Source organism: Cnephaeus nilssonii (assembly GCF_951640355.1).
Source record: "Cnephaeus nilssonii genome assembly, chromosome: 13".
Lineage (NCBI taxonomy): Eukaryota > Metazoa > Chordata > Mammalia > Chiroptera > Vespertilionidae > Cnephaeus > Cnephaeus nilssonii.
This window is the reverse complement of record NC_137084.1, coordinates 74,986,479-75,007,873: the sequence shown is the minus strand read 5'-3', so window position 1 is coordinate 75,007,873 and position 21,395 is coordinate 74,986,479. Positions and strand designations below refer to the sequence as shown.

The 21,395-nt window shown below is 36.6% G+C and overlaps 1 protein-coding gene across 1 annotated transcript in view; it reads left to right on the top strand.

The window, feature by feature from the left end:
* LOC307110208 (cytoplasmic dynein 2 heavy chain 1-like) overlaps positions 1–21,395 on the top strand; it is a gene marked incomplete at its 5' end in the record, with an annotated part of 139,458 nt that overhangs the window by 34,829 nt on the left and 83,234 nt on the right. Inside the window, 4 exons of the mRNA XM_079789201.1 lie at positions 3,963–4,118; positions 9,574–9,649; positions 12,731–12,939; positions 16,523–16,627. Of these exons, the coding sequence (XP_079645327.1) occupies positions 3,963–4,118; positions 9,574–9,649; positions 12,731–12,939; positions 16,523–16,627 (546 nt within the window). The remainder of the gene's footprint in view (positions 1–3,962; positions 4,119–9,573; positions 9,650–12,730; positions 12,940–16,522; positions 16,628–21,395) is intronic.

Sequence of the window (21,395 nt, the reverse complement as noted above, 5' to 3'; positions counted from 1 at the left end):
GGATTGGAACTTGTGACGCAGGTATGTGCCCCTGACATAGAATAGAATAGAACCTGAGATCCATCAGTGCAAGGACTAATGCTCTAACCCCTGAGAACACCAGTTAGGGTGTGACTTCATTCTTTTGCATATGGATATCCAATTTTTATTTCATGTGTTTTTTGACCTAGCTAAGTTACATTTTTTGTTTCTTTCTTTCATTCATCCATATATCTATCCTTCTAACTGCTAATGCTGGGAAGATCCTTTCTAAACCTTATATGTCCTAAACTGTATGTGTTTGTAATGATATATAACTGGTCAAAGTCATAAATAAAATAATAAAGTGAATTAAAACATTTAAAAACTGATAAAAGGGGTTCTGCCTGCATTTTCTTTCAATTTGTAGAAACTTCTTTGTTTTATATAATCCTTTTTCTTAAAAAAATGGCTTATTAGTGTTTATACCCATCTGTTATTTTAGATTAGTACATCTTTTCTTTTTCATCTGAACTTGTTAGTTTCATTTAAGGAGGAACAGGGATAGGATTAAATCTAGGGAATGCAAAGATTATTTAATATTTGAAAATATGTAATTGAACAACTATGTCACAAATACATTGTTTCTATTACCTTTTTTACAAAACATGCTAACCCAAGGCAAAGCTTTATAATGTCTAGTAAGAAATAACCTTTACAGAATCTTCTCCAGCCACTCTCCCCTTATACTCTGCTACTAAACTACATTCTAGAACTGGGTTGCATGAGCCATAAAGGTGGGATCTATTTTTCTTTCTTCTTTTGTTCTTATCATATAATATATGGAATGTTGGAAGAACACAATAAATATTTTAATTAATGAAGAGTTACTATATTAGGAAAAATATTCCTTGAATGTTTTAAAGTGCAGCCTTATCTAAGATCCTATTTTGGAGGTAATTTCATTACATTTTCTTAGAAATTTTCCATTTTATTTAAACTAGAGGTCCAGTGCATGAAATTTGTGCACAGGGGTGGGGTGGGGTGGGGTGGGGTGGAGGACTCCCTCAGCCCGGTCTGCACCCTCTCACAGTATGGGACCCCTTGGGTGATATCCAACTGCCGGTTAAGGCCCGATCCCGGAAATCCCTGCAGGATTGGGCCTAAATCGGCAGTTGGACATCCCTCTCACAATCCAGGACTGCTGGCTCCTAACTGCTGGACTGCCTGCCTGCCTGCCTGATCGCCCCTAACTGCCTCTGCCTGCCTGCCTGATTGCCCTTAGCCACTCGCATGACTGCCTGATTGCCTCTAACCACTTGCCTGCCTGCCTGCCTGATCACCCCTCACCACTTGCCTGCCTGCCTGATCGCCCCTAACCTCTTGCCTGCCTGCCTGATCACCTTTAACTACTTGCCTGTCTGCCTGATTGCCCCAACTGCCTTGGCTCCCGCCACCGTGGCTTCATCTGGAAAGATGTCTGGAATGTCATCTGGCAGGTCGTTCAGCTGTTCGGTCTAATTAACTTTTATTATTATAGGTGCTTGTGAATTTGCTATTTCTTGTATCAATGTAGATAATTTCATGCTAGGAAATATAGTGCTTTATACACACATAATTATAACCTTTAAAAATTGTTACATTTCTTCTCTTTTTTGATTAGTTGTGTTTTTAAAAATTTATTTCAAATAACCATTGTCATACTTGTCTTTTCTGTTCACAGAATTTGCTACTTTTTTCTTTATTTTTCCTTCTTAATATTTTTCTTAGATTTGTATTTGCTTTTGTTCTTCCTGATTTCTTATGTTGAATGCTTAGTTGGTTTATATTTACTTGCATTAATATTGAAACTAGTTTAAGTCTCTGACATTGTAGTGGAGCATATCCTTGTTCTTATCTCATAATTTGACATATTAATGTTTTCACTTTGTTATTTTTCAAATAGTCTATATTTGTGTATGATTTTTAAAAATTATAGTTTGTCCATTTTGCCTAATCTTTAGAACAGTATCTTTAAAAACTCTAAGTGGTTGTTCAGTTTCCTATTAGTCTCTTGTTTTATTTATTTTTAAAAAATATATTTTGTTGAATTTTTTAGAGAGAAAGGCATAGAGAGATAGAAATATCAATGAGAGAGAAACAACATCAATTGGCTACCTCCTGCATGTCCCCCACTGGGGATTGCACCCGAAACCAGGCATGTGCCCTGACAGAAATTGAACCAGTAACCTCTTGGCTCAAGGGTTGACACTCAACCACTGAGCCACACTAGGCAGGCTAATCTCTTGTTTTATTGAATATTTATCAGAAAATTTTGCCTATTCTATGATAATTCTATATAATAAAGAGGTAATATGCAAATTGACCATCACTCCAACACCCATCCAAGATGGCCACACCCATGTGGTCTAAAATGGCTGCCCATGTGGACACAAGATGGCCACCACAAGATGGCTGGCAGAGGAGGGCAGTTGTGGGCAATCAGGCCAGCTGGGTAGGGCAGTTGGGAGGGACCAGGCCTGAAAGAGAGGGCAGTTGGGGGCAATCAGGCCTGCAGGGGTGGGCAGTTAGGGCTGACTGGGCCAGCAGAGGAGGGCAGTTGGGGGTAACCAGGCCTTCAGGGGAGGACAGTTGGGTGGACCTAGGCCTGAAGGGGAGGGCAGTTGTGGGGGACCAGCCCTGCAGGGGAGGGCAGTTTTGGGGGACCAGTCCTGCAGGGGAGGCCAGTTGGGCAGGGGGCCAGCCCTGCAGGGGAGGGCAGTTGGGGGAATCAGCCCTGCAGGGAAGGGCAGTTGGGGGCAATCAGCCCGGCAGGCGAGGGCAGTGAGGGGCAACCTGGCTGGCAAGGGAGGGAAGTTAGGGGTGACAGGGCCAGCAGGGGAGGGCAGATGGGGGCGACCAGGCTGGCAGGGGAGGGCAGTTAGGGGCGACCAGGCCTGCAGGGGAGGGCAGTTAGGGGCCATCGGATTGGCAGGGCAGCAGTTAGGCGTCGATCAGGCTGGCAGGGGAATGGTTAGGGTGTGATTACGCTGGCAGGCAGAAGTGGTTAGGGGCAATCAGGCAGGCAGGCAAGCAGTTGGGAGCCAGCAGTCCTGGATTGTGAGAGGGATGTCTGACTGCCCATTTAGGCCCTATCCCGCTGGAGATCAGGCCTAAAAAGGCAGTCGGACATCCCTCGAGGGGTCCCAGAATGGAGAGGATGCAGCCTGGGCTGAGGGATACTCCCCCCCCCCCCATGCATGAATTTTGTGCACTGGGCCTCTAGTATTTTATAAATGTATCATAAGCAGATCTTTTCAATTTATTTATTGATTTTAAATCTGTTTTTATTGATTTTAGAGATAGAAGAGGGGAAATGGGAAGAAAGAGTGAGAAACATTGATTGGCTGTATCCTGCATGCCCCCCACTGAGGACTGAGCCCACAACTGGGCATGTGTCCTGATTGGGAATCGAACTGGCAAACTCTGGGTGTATGGGACAATGCTCAACCAACTGAGCTACATCAACCAGGGCAACATTTTCATTTTAAAAGTGAAAATTTGCACATGTACTTAATAAATCAATAGTATTTTTCTTTTACTTTTAAATAAAAAATTTTATTTAAGAAAAAACAACAACAATGAAAAGGATTGTCAAAGGAATGACTGTTCTTTGCAGCAGACATTCTTTAAGTAATTAGTTGAATTATTTGTATATATTTTTATGTTGGAAATCATTTCAGTCAAATACCTTAATGATCATATAAAACTTAATTGGTTATTTTGAATGTTGTTGGTTTATAGGGTTTTTTAAATTTCAAAAATTATTTTGGATTTATACTACAGATTAACTATTAGGTATAAGGAGTTTTATATTTGTACATTTTGAAATAACAATAATAATTTAAGTCAAGTTGGTAATGCTGTAAAGTTTTTTTTCATTACAGTATGTTCTCAAATTTGTTAAATATTATTTTGTTTTATTTTATTTTTAAATAATATGATGTCTGTTATCTTTTCTTTAGTCACCTCCAGGTTTAAAGAAGAATTTAATGCGTACTTATGAATCTTGGACTCCTGAGCAAATTAGCAAAAATGGTAATCTACATAGAGCTAATGCTCTCTTCAGTTTTGCATGGTTTCATGCTGCATGTCAAGAAAGAAGAAATTATATTCCACAGGTAAGTAGGATTAGTCTTGGATATATTATAAGTTGTATGTATATTTTTGAAGTTTAGTAGAAATGGCTGGGATTACTTCATAATGTGGCTCTTGATTCATAATCTATTATGCTAATGTCCTGGATTGTATATAGTAGTCTAGTTCACATTTCTTTGAATTAAAATGTTTAGGACAATGAATTAACCATCATAAGCCTTCTATGATTGTTAGGCATCATTTTTATAGTTTTATGTCTAACACGTATCTCAAAGATCAACTACCGAATTCCCCATTCCTGTTTTTTCTTTAGTATATCCCTCTCGATAAAAGGCATTGCTATTTATTTACTTTAAAAAATTTTATCTTTATTATTGAAAGTATTACAGATGTCTCCTTTTTACCCTGATTAACCCCTGATCACCCTACTCCTGCTCGCCCTCATCCCTGAGGCCTTCACTTCACTATTGTCTGTATGAATGGGTTATTCATATAAGCATATAATTTCTTTGGTTAATCTCTTCCTGCCCTCCCATCCCCCTTCCCTTTCATATTTGTCAGTCTGTTTCATGTTTTCATGTCTCACGATCTATTTTGTTCATCAGTTTATTTTGGTTATTAGATTCCACATGTAAGTGAGATCATCTGACACTTGTCTTTCTCTGGTTTATTTTGCTTAGCATAATACTCTCCAGGTCCCTCCATACTGTTGCCAATGATAAGAGTTCCTTCTTTTTTACAGCCATGTAGTATTCCATTGTGTAAACGTGCTACAGCTTTTTTATCCACTCATCTGCTGATGGCACTTGGGCTGTTTCCAAATCTTAGCTATTGTAAATTGTGCTGCTGGGAACATAGGGGTGCATATATTCTTTCTCATTGGTGTTTCTGCTTTTTTAAGATATATTCCTAGAAGTAGGATCACTGGGTCAAATGGAAGTTCCATTTTTAATTTTTTGAGGAAACTCCATACTGTTTTAAACAGAGGCAGCATCAGTCTGCATTCCCACCAGCAGTGTTCTTAGGATTCCCTTTTCTCCACATCCTCACCAGCACTTGTCATTTGTTGATTTGTTGATGGTAACCATTCTGACAGGTGTGAGATAATTCCTTTTTGTCATTTTAATATGCATCTCATATTAAAACTTTGATCAGTGACTTTGAGCATTTTTTAGTGTCTCTTGGCTATCTGCATGTCCTCCTTTGGAGAAGTGTCTATTTAGGTCCTTTGTCCATTTTTTTTTGGATTGTTTGCCTGCCTTTTTTCTTAAGTTGTATGAGTTCCTTATATATTTTGGAAATTAACCCCTTATCAGATGTATCATTGCCAAAATGTTCTCCCATACAGTGGGCTCCCTTTTAATTTTCTTGATGGTTTATTTTGCAGTGCAGAAGCTTTCCATTTTGATGGAGTCCCTTTTGTTTATTTTCTCCTTTGTTTCCCTTGGCCTAGGAGATGTATCCATAAACATATTGCTATGAGAGATGTCTGAGATTTTGCTGCCTAAGGTTTCTTCTAGGATTTTTATGGTTTCCTGACTTACATTTAAGTCTTTTATCCATTTTGAGTTTATTCTTGTATATTATGTAAGTTGGTGGTCTAGTTTCTTTCTTTCTTTTTTTTTTTTCATGTATCTGTCCAATTTTCCAAAGAAACCTAGGAATTGTTCTTGAGGTTTTTTTCTTAGTCTCCCTATCCAGTTCATTATCAAGTCCTATTGATTCTACTTTCTAAAAATTGTCATGTTTCCTTCCCATTTTTTCTAAGCCTTATTACCTCTTACCTGTACTACTTTCTAAGATAGCCTTCCAACTCTTCTAACTTTTTACATTTAGCAGCCAGGATTTTTTTAATATATAAAATTGATTATTTTATTGCTGTTCTTAAAACCCATCAAATATCTTTCTGTTGTACTTGGAGGAAAATATGCACATTTCTTACCACGGTCCAAAAGGAAAAATTTGCCTATGTCTTCAGCTTTCTCTCAGGTTCCCACTTGTTCTTTCCACCTCAGTCACACATGACTTCTTTATGGTCTTTGAATTCATCAAGCTCTTTCTCACATAGGCCCTAGCTGTTCCTGTTATCACATGCAGTAGACCACATTGCCATGGCAGCCCTAGCTGGTACCCATGATTTGTCCTGCTTGTCAAATGCCTATCTTAGCCACCAATTGCATCATTATTTCATCTTTAAATTTTTCCCATCCTCCTTTTTCAACTTTGTCTACTTCTGTTCGGATAATCTTTCCTCAAACTTCCCTCTCTACCTGCCTCATTTATCCTCTCTTTCTATTTCAGTTACATGTCAAAATCAGGGCATATGTTATGAAGTTACAGACTTGGGTTTGGACCCTGACTCTAGAATTCCTAGCTATGTGACCTTGGGCATATGAACTTTAACTCTAATAAGCAACTAGCTGTTTCCTCAGCTCCAGAATGGGAATAATAATTATGCTTATCTTTATTGTGAGGATTAAACAAAATAGTGTATGTTCAAAAGTGCTTAACACATAGTCTGTTAGCAATTTGTCAAACACATGAAATAGCAAATAATAGTAGTGTGTTAATTCATATAATTTACATACTACAATTATGGGGAGAGTATGCTTAATTTTCTCATTTTACAAAATAGGCAATGGATCTCAATGATAATTAACTTGCTGAAGGAATTACACCTAAAATACTACAGAGGTTAGAAATGGCCAGGCCCACTTTTCTCTAAAGCCTTTACCCCTTATTTTTCTGACATTTGCCCTCACACTAATGGATCAGTTAATCCTGATGGACAAATGAAGTATAGTGATAATGATGCACTTTTTATTAAGAAAAGAAAAATTAGGAGGAGGCGCTGGGAGAGGAAGGAGGGCCATCAGGAGGTTGGGCGCTTAAGTCGGATTCGTTTTTGAACTTTTCTTGATAAGAATGAGAAATTAAGTAACAGTAACTATCAAGAAGAAAAATGTCGGTGACACTGCATACAGATGTAGGTGATATTAAAATAGAAATCTTCTGCGAGAGGACACCCAAAGCATGTGAAACTTTCTTGGCTCTTTGTGCCAGAAATTACTACAATGGCTGTATATTTCATAGAAATATCAAGGGTTTCATGGTTCAAACAGGAGACCCCTCAGGTACCAGAAGAGGAGGAAACAGTATCTGGGACAAGAAATTTGAGGATGAATACAGTGAATATCTTAAGCGTTAGAGGTGTATCTATGGCTAATAATGGCCCAAATACCAATGTGCAAGCCAGAGGCCATGCATGTCATCACTGCATCATCCTGTTTTTTCAGTCTTAGAGTAGCCTTGCCAGGTTTTAATTTTTAAATCTAATAGACTGTTCCCAATATATAGAGTAGGGTCCCTTGGCCTGGCTGGTGATCAGGGCCATCTGTGGGGCAACCAGAGGGCAGGGCGATTGGGGGGCCCCTGCTGGCACCCGCCTTGGCTGGTGGCCGGCACCGCCCACTGGCCCCGCTCCCCGATAACCGCTGCTGGTCTTGCATTGAGCGTCTGCCTCCTGGTGGTCAGTGCGCGTCATAGTGACCACTCGTTCTGCTGTTCGGTCGATTTGCATATTAGGGTTTTATTATATAGGATAGGGCAGTGGTCGGCAAACTGCAGCTCGCAAGTCACATGTGGCTCTTTGGCCCCTTGAGTGTGGCTCTTCCATAAAATACCACAGCCTGGGTGAGTCTGTTTTAAAGAAGTGGCGCTAGAAGAAATTTAAGTTTAAAAAAATTGGCTCTCAAAAGAAATTTCAATTGTTGTACTGTTGATATTTGGCTCTGTTGACTAATGAGCTTGCCGACCACTGGGATAGGATATAACTTAGTGAGGGAAGTTTAAGTCTTTTTTGTTTTCACAATATCCAAATAGTGATCTCCAAATTTATACATCCAACTCAGACTAATTCTCTAAGCTCTCAGCTTATGCATCCAACTATTTATTTGAGCTATCCAGTTGGAAGTTTAAAAATTACTGAAAATCCCACATATTCTGTATCCAAGTACCTTCTCAAGAGCACAGATTTTGGGAAACTAAGGATAAAATAAACAAATGGGACTGCATATCAAAATAAACCATCAACAAAACGAAAAGGGAGCCCACTGTATGGGAGAACATATTTGCAATGATACATCTGATAAAGGATTAATATAAAAATATATAAGGAACTCATACAACTTAACAAAAGTATGACAGACAATCAAATTTAAAAATGGGCAAAGGACCTAAATAGACACTTCTCCAAAGCAGACTTACAGATGGACAAGAGTCATATGAAAACATGCTCAGTCAGTAATCATCAGCGAGATGTAAATTTAAACGACAATGAAGTTCCACCTCACACTAGTGAGAATGGCTACCATAAAAAAAATCTACAAACAACAAGTTTTGGTGAGAATGTGGAGAAAAGCGAACCCTGCACACTGCTGATGGGAATGCAGACTGGTGCAGCCACTGTGGAGAACAGTATGGAGTTTCCTCAAAAAATTAAATATGGAAATGCCATTTGGCCCAGTGATCCCACTTTCTAGGAATATACCCTAAGAAACCCGAAACATCAAACAGAAAAAATGTATGCACTCCTATGTTCATAGCAGCACAATTTACAATAGTTAAGATCTGGAAACAGCCCACATGCCCATCAGTAGATGAGTGGATAAAAAAGCTGTGTTACATTTATATCATGAAATACGATGCAGCCATATAAAAGAAGGATCTCTTGCCCTTTGAGAAAGCAGAGAGGGACCTGGAGAGTATTATGCTAAGCGAAATAAGCCAGTCAGAGAAAGACAAATATCATAATCTCACTCATATGTGTAATCTAATGGACAAAATAAACTGATGAACAAAATAGATCCAGAGATATAGAAGCATGGAACAGTCTGTGCAATCTCAGAGGGAAGCCGGTAGTGGGTGGATGTGTAGGAAGAGATCAACCAAAGAACTTGTATGCACATATGCATAACCCTTGGACACAGACAATAGGGTGGTGGAGGCCTGGAGTGGGGGGATAAATAGTGTCAGTGAGAGAAAAAAGGGGACGTGAAATACTTTCAACAATAAAGTTTTAAAATTATGGGAACTAAATGTGTACAAAGTATGTAGACTCAAAATGTACTATGCCAATTTTTTCTCTCTCTATGACTCTATTGCCACATACTTCAGTGATAACAGCTTTATGGTATTATAAAGTATTTTTCATCCTATGGAGGTAAATAATTTTTAAAAAAATATGACTATTACTTTAGCTTCATTGTTTATTTTATTAAAAATTGTCAGAATTGGATTTTTAGCATGTATTGAACATTGTTTTTAAGTTTGTAAGGACTATGATGTGTATATATATACAGCATATATATATGTGTGTGTGTATATACACACACACACACACACACACACACACACATATATATATGTCTTTGAACACTGCTTATAGTTCTTTAATACTTTTACATTTTCTTTTGATAGGGTTGGACCAAATTTTATGAGTTTTCTTTATCAGATCTTCGGGCTGGTTACAACATTATTGACAGGCTCTTTGATGGTAGGTTCTAGTGATGAAAACTTTTATCTGTTGTTAATGAAAAAAATTGACATATTAACATCATGGTTTCTTCAAAAGTGACTTAACTTTCTTTCATAAAATTTGCTGTTTATTTTGTGATTTATGTCCTGGCCTCCATGCTTGTGTTCTCTGAGAGTTCTTATCTAGTGTGGTCACCGTTTTTGATATAACTCGTAAGAGATCTAATTACTCTGTAGCCTTTAGGAAGCAAAAAGCAAACAAGACCACATAATCCGATCCCCGAGGCCACCAGTTCTCTGCCTTCTGAAGACAAAAACGGCTCCTGAAATTTATTATATATTACCCAGGCAAGGAAACACTAGAGTTTAGACAAGGATGGATTACAGAAGAGAATATGTTGATAGGAATCTCAAGCTTAAAAATGTCCTGAACAGAACTCTTGATCCCTTTTCTCCCAGCCCAACCTGCAAACTTGCCAAACCATTGTTCCCTGTGTCTGCCCCATTTTAGTAAATGGCACCACCATTCATGTAATTGTTTAAGTTCAAAGCCTATGAATCACCCTGGATTCTTTTATTTTTCTCATCCTCAATTACCCAGTGCTTTGAAAATTTCTGTTCCTTTCATGTCCAAATCACATCATGGTTCTATTTACTTCTTTCCACTTCATCAAGCAATAACTATTAGTTAATGCCAAATAGTTTTCTGAGTTTTTTGTTTATTTAACCATTTATTAAAAATTATACATCAGAAAAGTACATAAAAATGTTCAACTCAATAAATATTTATAAATTGAACCTATGTAACTAGTCCAAAATCTATGAACAGCATTCCCAACATTCCCAAAGCACCTCCCCTATTCTTTTCACACAGGACTCGACATTTTCCCATGCTGTGTCAAGGGGAATGTCTTTCCTGACTTCCATGAGCTACTGTTTTAATTTGACAGAGAGTTTTCTGGAGGATATGTACTAATACTTTACCTTGCACAGAGATTTGGTAATTTTCCAAAATGCTTTTGAATATTTATTTGATTTTTATAATACCACTATAAGGAAATATTATTAGTACCCTTTTAGGATGAGGAAACCAGAGAACAGAGTTTGAATGATTTGTTCATCACTGTATTTCAAGGTTGTTATGGAATTAATAGTGTCACGTGATTTTTATGTCTATCACATCATTGAATTGTTGTGAATAAGAGGCAGATACTTTAAAATAATATTAAATCTCATGATAAAAATCTAACTGTATGATTTTATATTTATAAAATTTCCTGACATTAAGAGAACTCCACAAATGTAGAATTAAATACAAAAACGAGAAAAAGTTCTAATTATAGAGGGCAGTTGATGTAGAGACTATGTAGCTATGAAATCTCAACAAGTTTCTTGACCTTTAAGTATGAGTTTCCTGATCTGTAAAATAAGAATAATAGTAGGTACTACTTCAATTGATTCAACTTGTGAGAAGTTTAAATGAGAAATGCTACGTAAAGTATTTAACATTTAGTACGTTTAGTGTATTGGGTAAGCTATCAGTAATGATTGACTGTTATTACTATTGCTATGTTATAATTTATGTTCCATTTATTTTCTCTTATCCTAAACAAAATAAAACGTGTCTTGAGAATAATGGGTATAAGAAGAAAAATAAGATTTTTAATAAAAATTCTATAAAATATTTTCTGTGATGGCTGTTTGTATTTTTAAGTTGAAAGGTATATTAATGTTTCTGTATGTCTTGTATGACTTACTTACTTACTTACTTATGAATGAATGAATGAATGAATGAATAAATGACTAGTGTGCTATTTACTGAACATCAGAACTAGAAACTTGGCAAGTCCTGCTGAAGTCCCTTGTAGCTACTTAGCCACTATTGATAGTAAGATATAGGTGGGAAACAACTTTAATTAGTCCTCCACCCTAGAGGGGCCCTTGCTCTGCAAGAAGCAGCCTAAATCACCTATGCCCCAAGGCTACAGTAACACTGCCATCAATCTCTGTAATGATCTCTGAATTATAAAATTTTAATGAAATTGAACTAGTAAGGCTAGCGTTGATGTTAACTAGTTAGTTTATATATAATTGTGTTTCCTGTATTTATTCAGACCTAAGATATAATTCTCACATTTTAACATTACCACTGAAATGTTATTAAGAGGATATCTCTGACCCTGGCCAGCATTTCTCAGTGGTTAGAGCATTGATCTGTGGACTGGAGGGTCAGGGGTTCGATTCCTAGTCAAGGGCAAATACCTGGGTTTGCAGGTCTGGAACCCCCGCCCCCTTCCTCCTTGGTTGGAGCACTTGTGGGAGGCAACCAATCGATGTGTCTCTCTCTCTAAAAATCAATGAAAAAAATATCCTCATTCCTAGAAAAAAAATTTTTTAAGAGGATATCTCTGTTGCAAAATGGAAGCTTATAGAAAAGTCTCCTGTGGTTTTTTTATACTATACTACTTTTCTATTAGAATAGAAAATGGACAGTTGACTATAAAAATCATGACTTTGAGGAGACTATAATGTGTGAAGGTGTTTAGTAGTGTTTCCCTATTAATCAGATTACTTACAAACTAAGTTTACCATTGTAAAAAATTATGTTTTGAATATTCTAAGGAATTTTCAGTTTAAGGAACAGTATTGCATGGCAGATAAGAATATGGATCTGGTTTCAAAGTACCTCATTTCAGTCCAGATCTGTGGGATTTTCTGATTTTGGTGACTTAACCTCCCTGTATCTCAATTTCTCCATCTGTATAATCGCATAATATTAACAGTTCTGTTTGTTATGATTCTTAAGTGAGTTTATTTATGTAAAACACTTGGAAATTTTTATTTAATTAAATAATCTCTCAAAAATATTAGCCATTGTGTGATTATTGAATATTAATTATTAATAATAGTGAATATTTATTAATGGGCATTATATTAATATTAATGAGCATTTTAAGAAATGACTTAGCAAATTAAATATATTGTTATAGTCTATATTTCCATATAATTGGAGTCTGGAATTTAGTTGATATTTTAGAATATTTAAAAAATTTTCTAATATCTGAGAAATAAAACCAATAAAAGTATTTTTTAATTATAGGTACCAAAGATGTACAGTGGGAATTTGTCCATGGTTTACTTGAAAATGCTATTTATGGAGGACGTATAGATAACTATTTTGACCTTAGAGTTCTTCAATCATACCTGAAACAGTTTTTTAATTCTTCAGTAATTGATGTATTAAACGAAATGAACAAGAAAAACATTTTCCCATATTCCTTATCTCTGCCAAAATCCTGCAGCATTTTGGTAGGTAAAATTAATCCTTGTCAATCTATTACCAGATATATACTTGTGTTATTTCTTATATTGTTAAATATATGTTGTTTCTTTCTAAATGCACAGTAATTATCATTCACAAATGTGGATTATTTGTTATACCAATATGCAGCCTGATTCTCTAAACTCTAGGTGTCCAATTCGCTTTTGGATACTTACTGAAGATTGACTGATGATAATAAGATATAGTGTGTAGGTAAATCTTGAAGGGAGTAGCAAAGGAAAATTTTAAATGTAGAACTGCTTTGAAGATCTGGAGTGGGGGAATATGCTACATCCTAGTAGGCCTAAGAGTGCTCTGATATATTTAATAATATGAAAGAAATTTAAAAAATATTTCACAAATGTCTATTTTCATATACTGGCTTATAAATTTAAAGCAGCTCTAAAAATATAAGAGGGATTCACTTTATCTGGCTTTCCTAGAACATTTTTGTATATGTGCATTTATTTTAACCAGGTGTAGCTTTTTGCTTTGAGTAATTCTATGAAAACCTCCTAGAATGCACGACTCTTCCAGAAAATAGTACTAAATATAGTCCATCGCCCCATTGCCCCAAATACTTCAATTCTAGTTCCTTTTTTTACCTCAAAACTATATTTGTATAAATGCCCAAATAATATTTTTATTAGAGTATTATAATTATACATTTGTTCATTAGTTACAAAGATATAAATATATATACACATAATTATATAGTTTTTCTCTTAGTATTGTGCCTTTTCCTGTCATTCAAATATTTTTCAAGAAAGTTTCTGTTTCAGTAACATAATTATCAAAAAAATAAAAGCTTGAAAACCTATATTAAACATATTATTCTTATATCTTATATGTTATATTACTAAATATCCCATCTGTTTTGTCTTATTAATCCTATATAATAAAAGGCTAATACGCAAATCAACTGAACAGAAGAATGACTGGTCGCTATGATGCACACTGACCACCAGGGCGCAGATGCTCAACGCAGGAGCTTCCCCTGGTGGTCAGTGAACTCCCACAGGGGGAGCACCACTCAGCCAGAAGCTGGGTTCACAGCTGGCGAGCTCTGCGGCAGTGGCAGGAGCCTCTCCCGCCTCTGGCAGGGCTAAGGATGTCTGACTGACGGCTTAGGCCTGCTCCCCACTCTGGGGAGCAGGCTAAGCCATCAGTCAGACATCCCCCAAGGGCTCCCAGACTGTGAGAGGGTGCAGGCTGGGTTGAGGGACCCCCACCCCCGAGTGCATGAATTTCATGCACCGGGCCTCTAGTCAATAATAAACTTTGAACATTTGCCCAATGGTAGCCCTCTTCCAGACATTGTGGATTCTGATGCATCTGCGGAGTTCACTTTCTCATGGCAGAACCTTAGAGTGAATGAGCAAATAGATATATCACATGCTTATTTATCATTTATTTATTTCAGAAAATGTACCCTGAAAAGTCTCCCATCTCTATTGTTTGAGGTTTACATTGAAAAACAAAATTCATACAGAAAAGTATACATCATAAATAGGATTGCACTTAATTTGTATACATTGAACACATGAGTGTAACCCACACTGGGATAAAGAAACAACATTATCAACTCGCCATAATTCCTCCTTATGCTTTCTTTTAACAGCCTACATTAGTTTTGCCTGTTTTTGTGCTTTATGTAAATGGTATAATTTGTTATATATACTTTTGTGTTCAAGTGGGGATAAATCAGCCTGGATATTGCCTATTATTTAGGAAACATGTCGATATATGGTCCTAAGTAGAGAGAAGACTCTAGTCAGTCTAGATGAGACAATTTCACAGCTATTTTGAAATGAACAAAGTATATAAACACAAATAAAATAATAGTTTTAAATTTATAGGATGATTTATGAAAATCAATGTTTAGTGTTCTAATTGACCTAGGTAGGAGGAAGAATCCGAAAGCTTCCCAGGAATAGGGGAACACAAGTACACACACACTCCTACACATACACATTTACAAATGCATGCGTGTATACAAAATTATACTCATATGCATGTATATGTTTACACATTGTGATGGGAATCCTTATGGAAGATTACAGATGTTGAACTATAGGAAAGGGATAATTTCAAAGAACAGCATAGCATGTCTTTCCAAAATCGGACATATTTTTAGGTCTTGGGCTTCCTGGAATCTGATTGTTTCCTTGGAAATACTTCAGGGGCAGCGGCCAAGATTGGGAAAAAGATGATGGTGTGAAAGGGAGCAGAAGATGAGTGTTTTTACCAAGAATAGTTACTTCAGCAAGAACAGTTTATATACATATACAACACCTGCCTTAAAATAACTTGTCTCTTCATAAAAATAAAACAATTTCCATCTTTGGGCCAAACTGAATAAATACTGTTGGTATATACTCTTACTTGCCCATCTAGATGCATACTTGCCAAATCAGGTCTGCAATGCTCACGGTAATTCTTGGGATTCAATGATAGGATTATCAGTGCATTTCATCAGCTAACTGAAAACTGAGGAAATGCTTTATGATAAAGTGATTTACAAAGCAGTGCTTGCATGCCAAAGTATTTGTATATAGATTTCTGGGGTTTCTATAAATTAAAAGAAAAAGATTGCTGGAATATTTATTTTTGATATAAGCAGAACTACAATGTTGTAGATCACAACGAAAATAATTACAGGGCTTTCCTGAAAACATTCTACACAATATCTTACATATACTAGGTGTAGCCACTTAAATATGTTTGTTTTAGTCAATTCAGGGTCCCTTTGAATGTGGGAAGTTAGGATAAGAAAATATAGTATCAAATAATTTAAATATAAGGAGGTAGTAATGAAAAAGAGTATTTCTTCTTTTTAAATTGATTTCAGAGAGAGGAAGGGAGGAGAGACAGAAACATCAATGATGGGAGAGAATCATAGATCGGTTGTCTCCTGCATGTCCCCTACCGAGGATTGAGCTGGCAACCCGGGCATGTGCCCTGACTGGGAATTGAACTGTGACCTCCTGGTTCACGGGTTGATGCTCAACCACTGAGCCACACCGCCCGGGCTATATTTCTTTTTCTGTTAATTAAAAATTTTTAATGTTGACATAATTGCAGGTGTCCCCATTTTTCCCTGCCCTTTGCCACATCCACTCACTCCCACCTCCCCCTCCCTTGGCCGGCCTTCACCAAACTACTCTCCGTGCCCATAGGGTATGCATATATGTCCTTTAGTAAATCATTTCACCTTCTTTACCCAGTCACCCCTAACTTGGGCACCGGCCAGTCTGTTCCATGTATTTATGCTTTGGTTCCATTTTGTTCATCAGTTTATTAATTAAATTTCACATATAAGTGAGACTACGTGTTATTTGTCTTTCTCAGACTGGCTTATTTCATTTAGCTAACACTCTCCAAGTCCACCTATGCTGTAAAAAGAATATTTCTTACAGACAACTGATTATACAGACTGAAAGTGAGATTTATGTAGAAATCTAATATGTTAATAAATAATAATTTAATACTTCACAGCATTGTCTGTGATTTCAATAGATTCCAGTTCAATCTTTTTTTAAAAAATTGTTTTTCCTTTTTTATATTTAGGACTATCGTGCTGTCATTGAAAAACTCCCAGAGGATGACAAACCTAGTTTCTTTGGTCTGCCTGCCAATATTGCTCGCTCTTCTCAACGCATGATCAGTTCTCAGGTAACCTAAGAAAAGATTAACTTTTAGAAAAAATGTTCCTACTGAGCCTAAAAGAAATAACAATTTATGTAAAACTATAGACCCCACAAGTTTTTATTTTAAAATGTTATTTTATTTAACACAATATATTCCAGTCTTACCTTGAATAAATTTTTAAATGAACCAAATAGTTCTATCTTAATACATTTGTTAAAATTAGTAAAATATCATTGAACAATATCAGTTTCATCCAAAATATGTTTGTTTTTCTCCTGTGATTTAAAGTTACTTTAAATGTAACTCATGCAATTAATTCTTTTATAAAAAGATGTTTTCTAACAGTAACATTTTTCTATAAGAGCTACGTATTTTTTTAAGTGCTAGCTACATATTCTTTTTTCCCTAAGCATATTTTGACATTCTAGAACTTTTTCATGGACTCCACAGTAATTTAAAAGCAAAATTCATAAAATATGTTATATTTATTCTTAAAATGTAATCATGGTATTTTATTGCCAACATTTGAGGATTAATTCCTAGTGTAATAATTTTAGTAACATTGCACTGAATGGCTTTCATGAACTCAGCAGATGTGGTAACTCATGCTCAGCACCTGCAGTTACCCTGACTCAAATGATTTTTCAATTATTAGAGAAGTCAGAAATTCCTGGGAAAATCAGTTTTTTATATCAGGCAGCTTACAATGCTCTTTTCTCTGAGTTAGTCCTCTGTTTAAATATATTAACTCATATTTCAAGACCATGTTTATTAACTACAACTTTGCAAATAGCACCATCAACAAAAAGAGTATGAACTTTTATACACAGTGTATTAAATTCTGAATTCTAACTGTAGTAAAATCTATGTTTGAACAGTTGTTACATTTTGAGCTCTATAACCATTTAGACAAAAGCAAGTGGATTGGAAAACATTAGAAGCCTACTTAATTTTGTAATATACACAATAATTTTATGTTTATACTTATAAATATTATGAACTTGAGTTTTTAGTTTCATGGTTTATCATTTAATAAGAAAAAATATGTCCCTTAGTTTGAAAAATGACAATTAAAGGGAAAGATTGAGGCATCTATCTTACTGTTCTCTTGTGAATTCCATTTCACTAGAGGCCTGGTGCCCTTTGCAGTCCGGGAGCCTCGGCCTAAGCCCGCTCCCTAAGCCATCAGTTGGACATCCTTAGCGCAGGCTAATTGTTATTTTTAATCTTTTAAGTGGCCTCAGGGCAAGGTGTTTTCCAATAGGGTGTGTCAACTGTTTTCTCCCCAGGCAAGGCAAATAAATGTCCATGTGGGAAAGATGTCCTCCACTGCGTGAGTGAATGACTCAGTCCAGGAAACGTGGGGTGTTGGCCTTCTGAGCTCTATCCCCTGAGTCCCCAGTCCTGGGTTCTGTTCTTACAGCTCCAGTCCACTTCACCCGCCCTGTGCCAGAGCACAAGGTGGGTGGTGGCTACACAGGGAATTTTGTGCATTTGTTCTTTAAGAGGGTGTCTGTTCTAAGATTTTTATGGTTTCCCATCTTACGTTTAAGTCCTTTATTCATTTTGAGTTTATTTTTGTGTATGGTGTAAGTTGGTGGTCTAGTTTCATTTTTTTGCATGTATCTGTCCAGTTTCCCCAACACCATTTATTGAAGAGACTGTCTTGTCTCCATTGTATGCTCTTGCCTCCTTTGTCAAATATTAATTGAGCATACTGGCTTGTGTCAATTTCTGTGTTCTCTGTTCTGTTCCACTGGTCTATAAAGAACATTACAAACTGTTGAACAAAAATAGACAGATGCAAAGAAGCATTGAACAGACTGTCAAACTACAGCGGGAAGGTAGGGGAGGGTTGAGGGGGTAGAGATCTACCGAAGGGCTTGTATGCATGCATATAAGCACAACCAACAGACGCAAGACATTGGGGGTGGGAGGACCAGGGCAAATGCAAGGTAGGAGAGGCTGGGAGGAGGTCAATGGGGAAAAAAAAAGGAGACATATGTACTACTATTTGTAATACCTTAAACAATAAAATAAAATTAAATTAAAAAAAAAAAGAGGGTGCCTGAATTTTCAGCTGTTACTCTCTGGCAGACAGCACCCAGCACCTCCCTGCTTTTCACTGGCAGATGTTATGTGGGTCCCTTCTCAGTTGTGGTGCTCTCTGCTGGTGGGTCCAGCTTGGGGATTAGATCCCAGAGTTCTTAGTGGCAACTCCCCACAGCTGAGATATCTCTCTGGGACTTCATTGCTGTCTGTGGGCACCAGGTCAGCTCTTCTGCACCTCTGCCCCTCCTACCAGTCTCTATGCCAGTGGTTCTCAACCTCTTTAATGCCGCAACCCTTTAATACAGTTCCTCATGTTGTGGTGACCCTCAACCATAAAATTATTTTCATTGCTACTTCATAACTGTAATTTTGCTACTGTTATAAATCGTAAATATCTGTGTTTTCCAATGGTCTTAGGCTCTACAGTTGCGACCCACAGGTTGAGAACCGCTAGCAGGGTTGCCTAAGACCATCGGAAAACACAGATATTTACATTACGATTCATAACAGTAGCAAAATTACAGTTATGAAGTAGCAACGAAAATAATTTTATGGTTGGGGGTCACCACAACATGAGAAACTGTATTAAAAGGTCGCGGCATTAGAAAGGTTGAGAACCACTGCTCTATGTGGTCTCCACTTTCAGTCCTCTGGTGTCAGGGTTCTCTCCTTCGAGGTTTCTGTTGATTATCAAGAAGTTTTTCTGTATTTTAGTTGTAATACCAGTTTGTTCCTGGGATCATGTCCTTGCAGCATCCACGTACTCTGCTGCCATTTTTAATCCTATTATTCCTTTTAATAGTATAATTTTAAAGTAAATGTTCCTTCCCTTATTTAATCTGTTGTCCAGATATCACTCAATTTAGTCAGAAGTCTCATAATTTTATTAGTCTTTTTTAGTAAATGACTTTTTTTTATCTGATCTAGTGTGTATTTTTTATTTTATTCAAAGTTTTTTTGCTCTTATTTGCTTTCATCTACATTCTCAACTTCATAATTTAATTTGTTCAATTTTCAGCATTGCTTTTTTCAAACAAACATTTACTGTTATAATTATCCTCCAGATTTTTACTCATTGTAGTTCCATAAGTTTTGATGTGTGGAAATTTTTGGGTGGTGAATTTTCATAGTGATAGTATTTCAAACACACTACATTATCGTCTCAGAGCCAAGGCAGAAAAAGTCAGGTTTCCCTAGTCCTCCCTCTGCGGGGCAAGTTGTTTCCTAATTACTGTATTGGTGCTGCTCTCTCAAGGTCTGGATTTCTATTTCCTGTCTTTGGAAATGTGGACCTTATACTTTAAATGTGGACCTTATACTTTATTTTACAAAGTAACTGGCCAAGTTCATAAAAGACAATGAAAGACTGTCACAGTTTGGGGCGAGACTATGGTTATATAACTACTAAATATAATGTGACATTCTCATGAAACAGAAAAGGGACATTTCTGGGAAAATTTACCTATAGTATTTTCGTTAATAGTATCATACCAATGTTAATTTCCTCATTTTGATCATTGTGTTGTGATAATATAAGGCTCTAACATTAGGAGAAGCTGTGTGGAATATATGATGGGAATTTTCTGTACAATTTTTGCCATTTTTCTGTAAGGTAGTTTAAAATATGAAGTAAACAAGCAAAACAACCTATGGGCCCTTTAGATTAGTTTTGCCTCTTTGGCTTTAACATTTTAAGATTTCCCTTAATTCCTCTGGCACTTGAGTCATAAATTTTAACAGTTTTTTGATGATATTACTGTTTATTAATAATTTTTAAACATACTGTTTCAAAATTTTCTTTATACGTCGAGTCTGCCATAATCCCTGAGACAAAAATATAATTTACTTAATTTCTTTCACAATCCACTTATGTAGATTGGGGATATGTTTATTTCAAAAATCTATATTGTTTCTCATTCCCAGAAGAATTATAATGGAGGTGACTTACAAAAATATAAACAACCTGTTAGTGTAAAATCAATAGTTGTGAAAATTAGTAAAAGAGAATATTAGGAAAGGAAAAGAATATAAAACTAGGGAAACAGTTTGTACCAAAAGAAAACAAAACCCATGCTCTAAAGGTCTATGTTAGATCACAATTTTCTCTGTGTGCTCTATAATATCCAAATTAAAAAGGAAATTACAATTGTATATATGGTTTAGTGTCTGAAAATAAAAACACACCGATTGTTCAGGAAAAACATTCCTGAAATGTCTCCATTGTTCTTTGGAATAGGACAGGTGGGATAGGAGTGACATCTCTACAACCTTGTGGATATCCCGAAGCATACCAGAGGCATAATACACCGTGTCCAGTTTGAATAGAAAGTGGAAGAAGTGATGCAAATATGTTGTTCATAGGAAATTTTATCCCTTTTGATAAAATTTTAAAAGAATATTATAATCTTGCACTGCATAATGAAGTTTAGGTCCACAATGGCCCACATGTACTCTGGTGGTTCCATAAGATTATATTGAAGCTGAAAAATTTCTATTGCCTAGTGACATTGTAGCCATCATATCACAACACATTACTCATGTGTTTGTGGTGATTGGTGCCAGTATTTACAAACCTACTGTGCTTCCAGTCTTATGAAAGTACTAGGGGCCCGGTGCATGAAATTCGTGCACTGGGGAGGGGTCCCTCAGCCCAGCCTGCCCCCTCTCATATACTGGGAGCCCTCAGGGGATGTCCTATGGATGGCTTAAGCCCGCTCCCCATTGGGAGCGGACCTAAGCT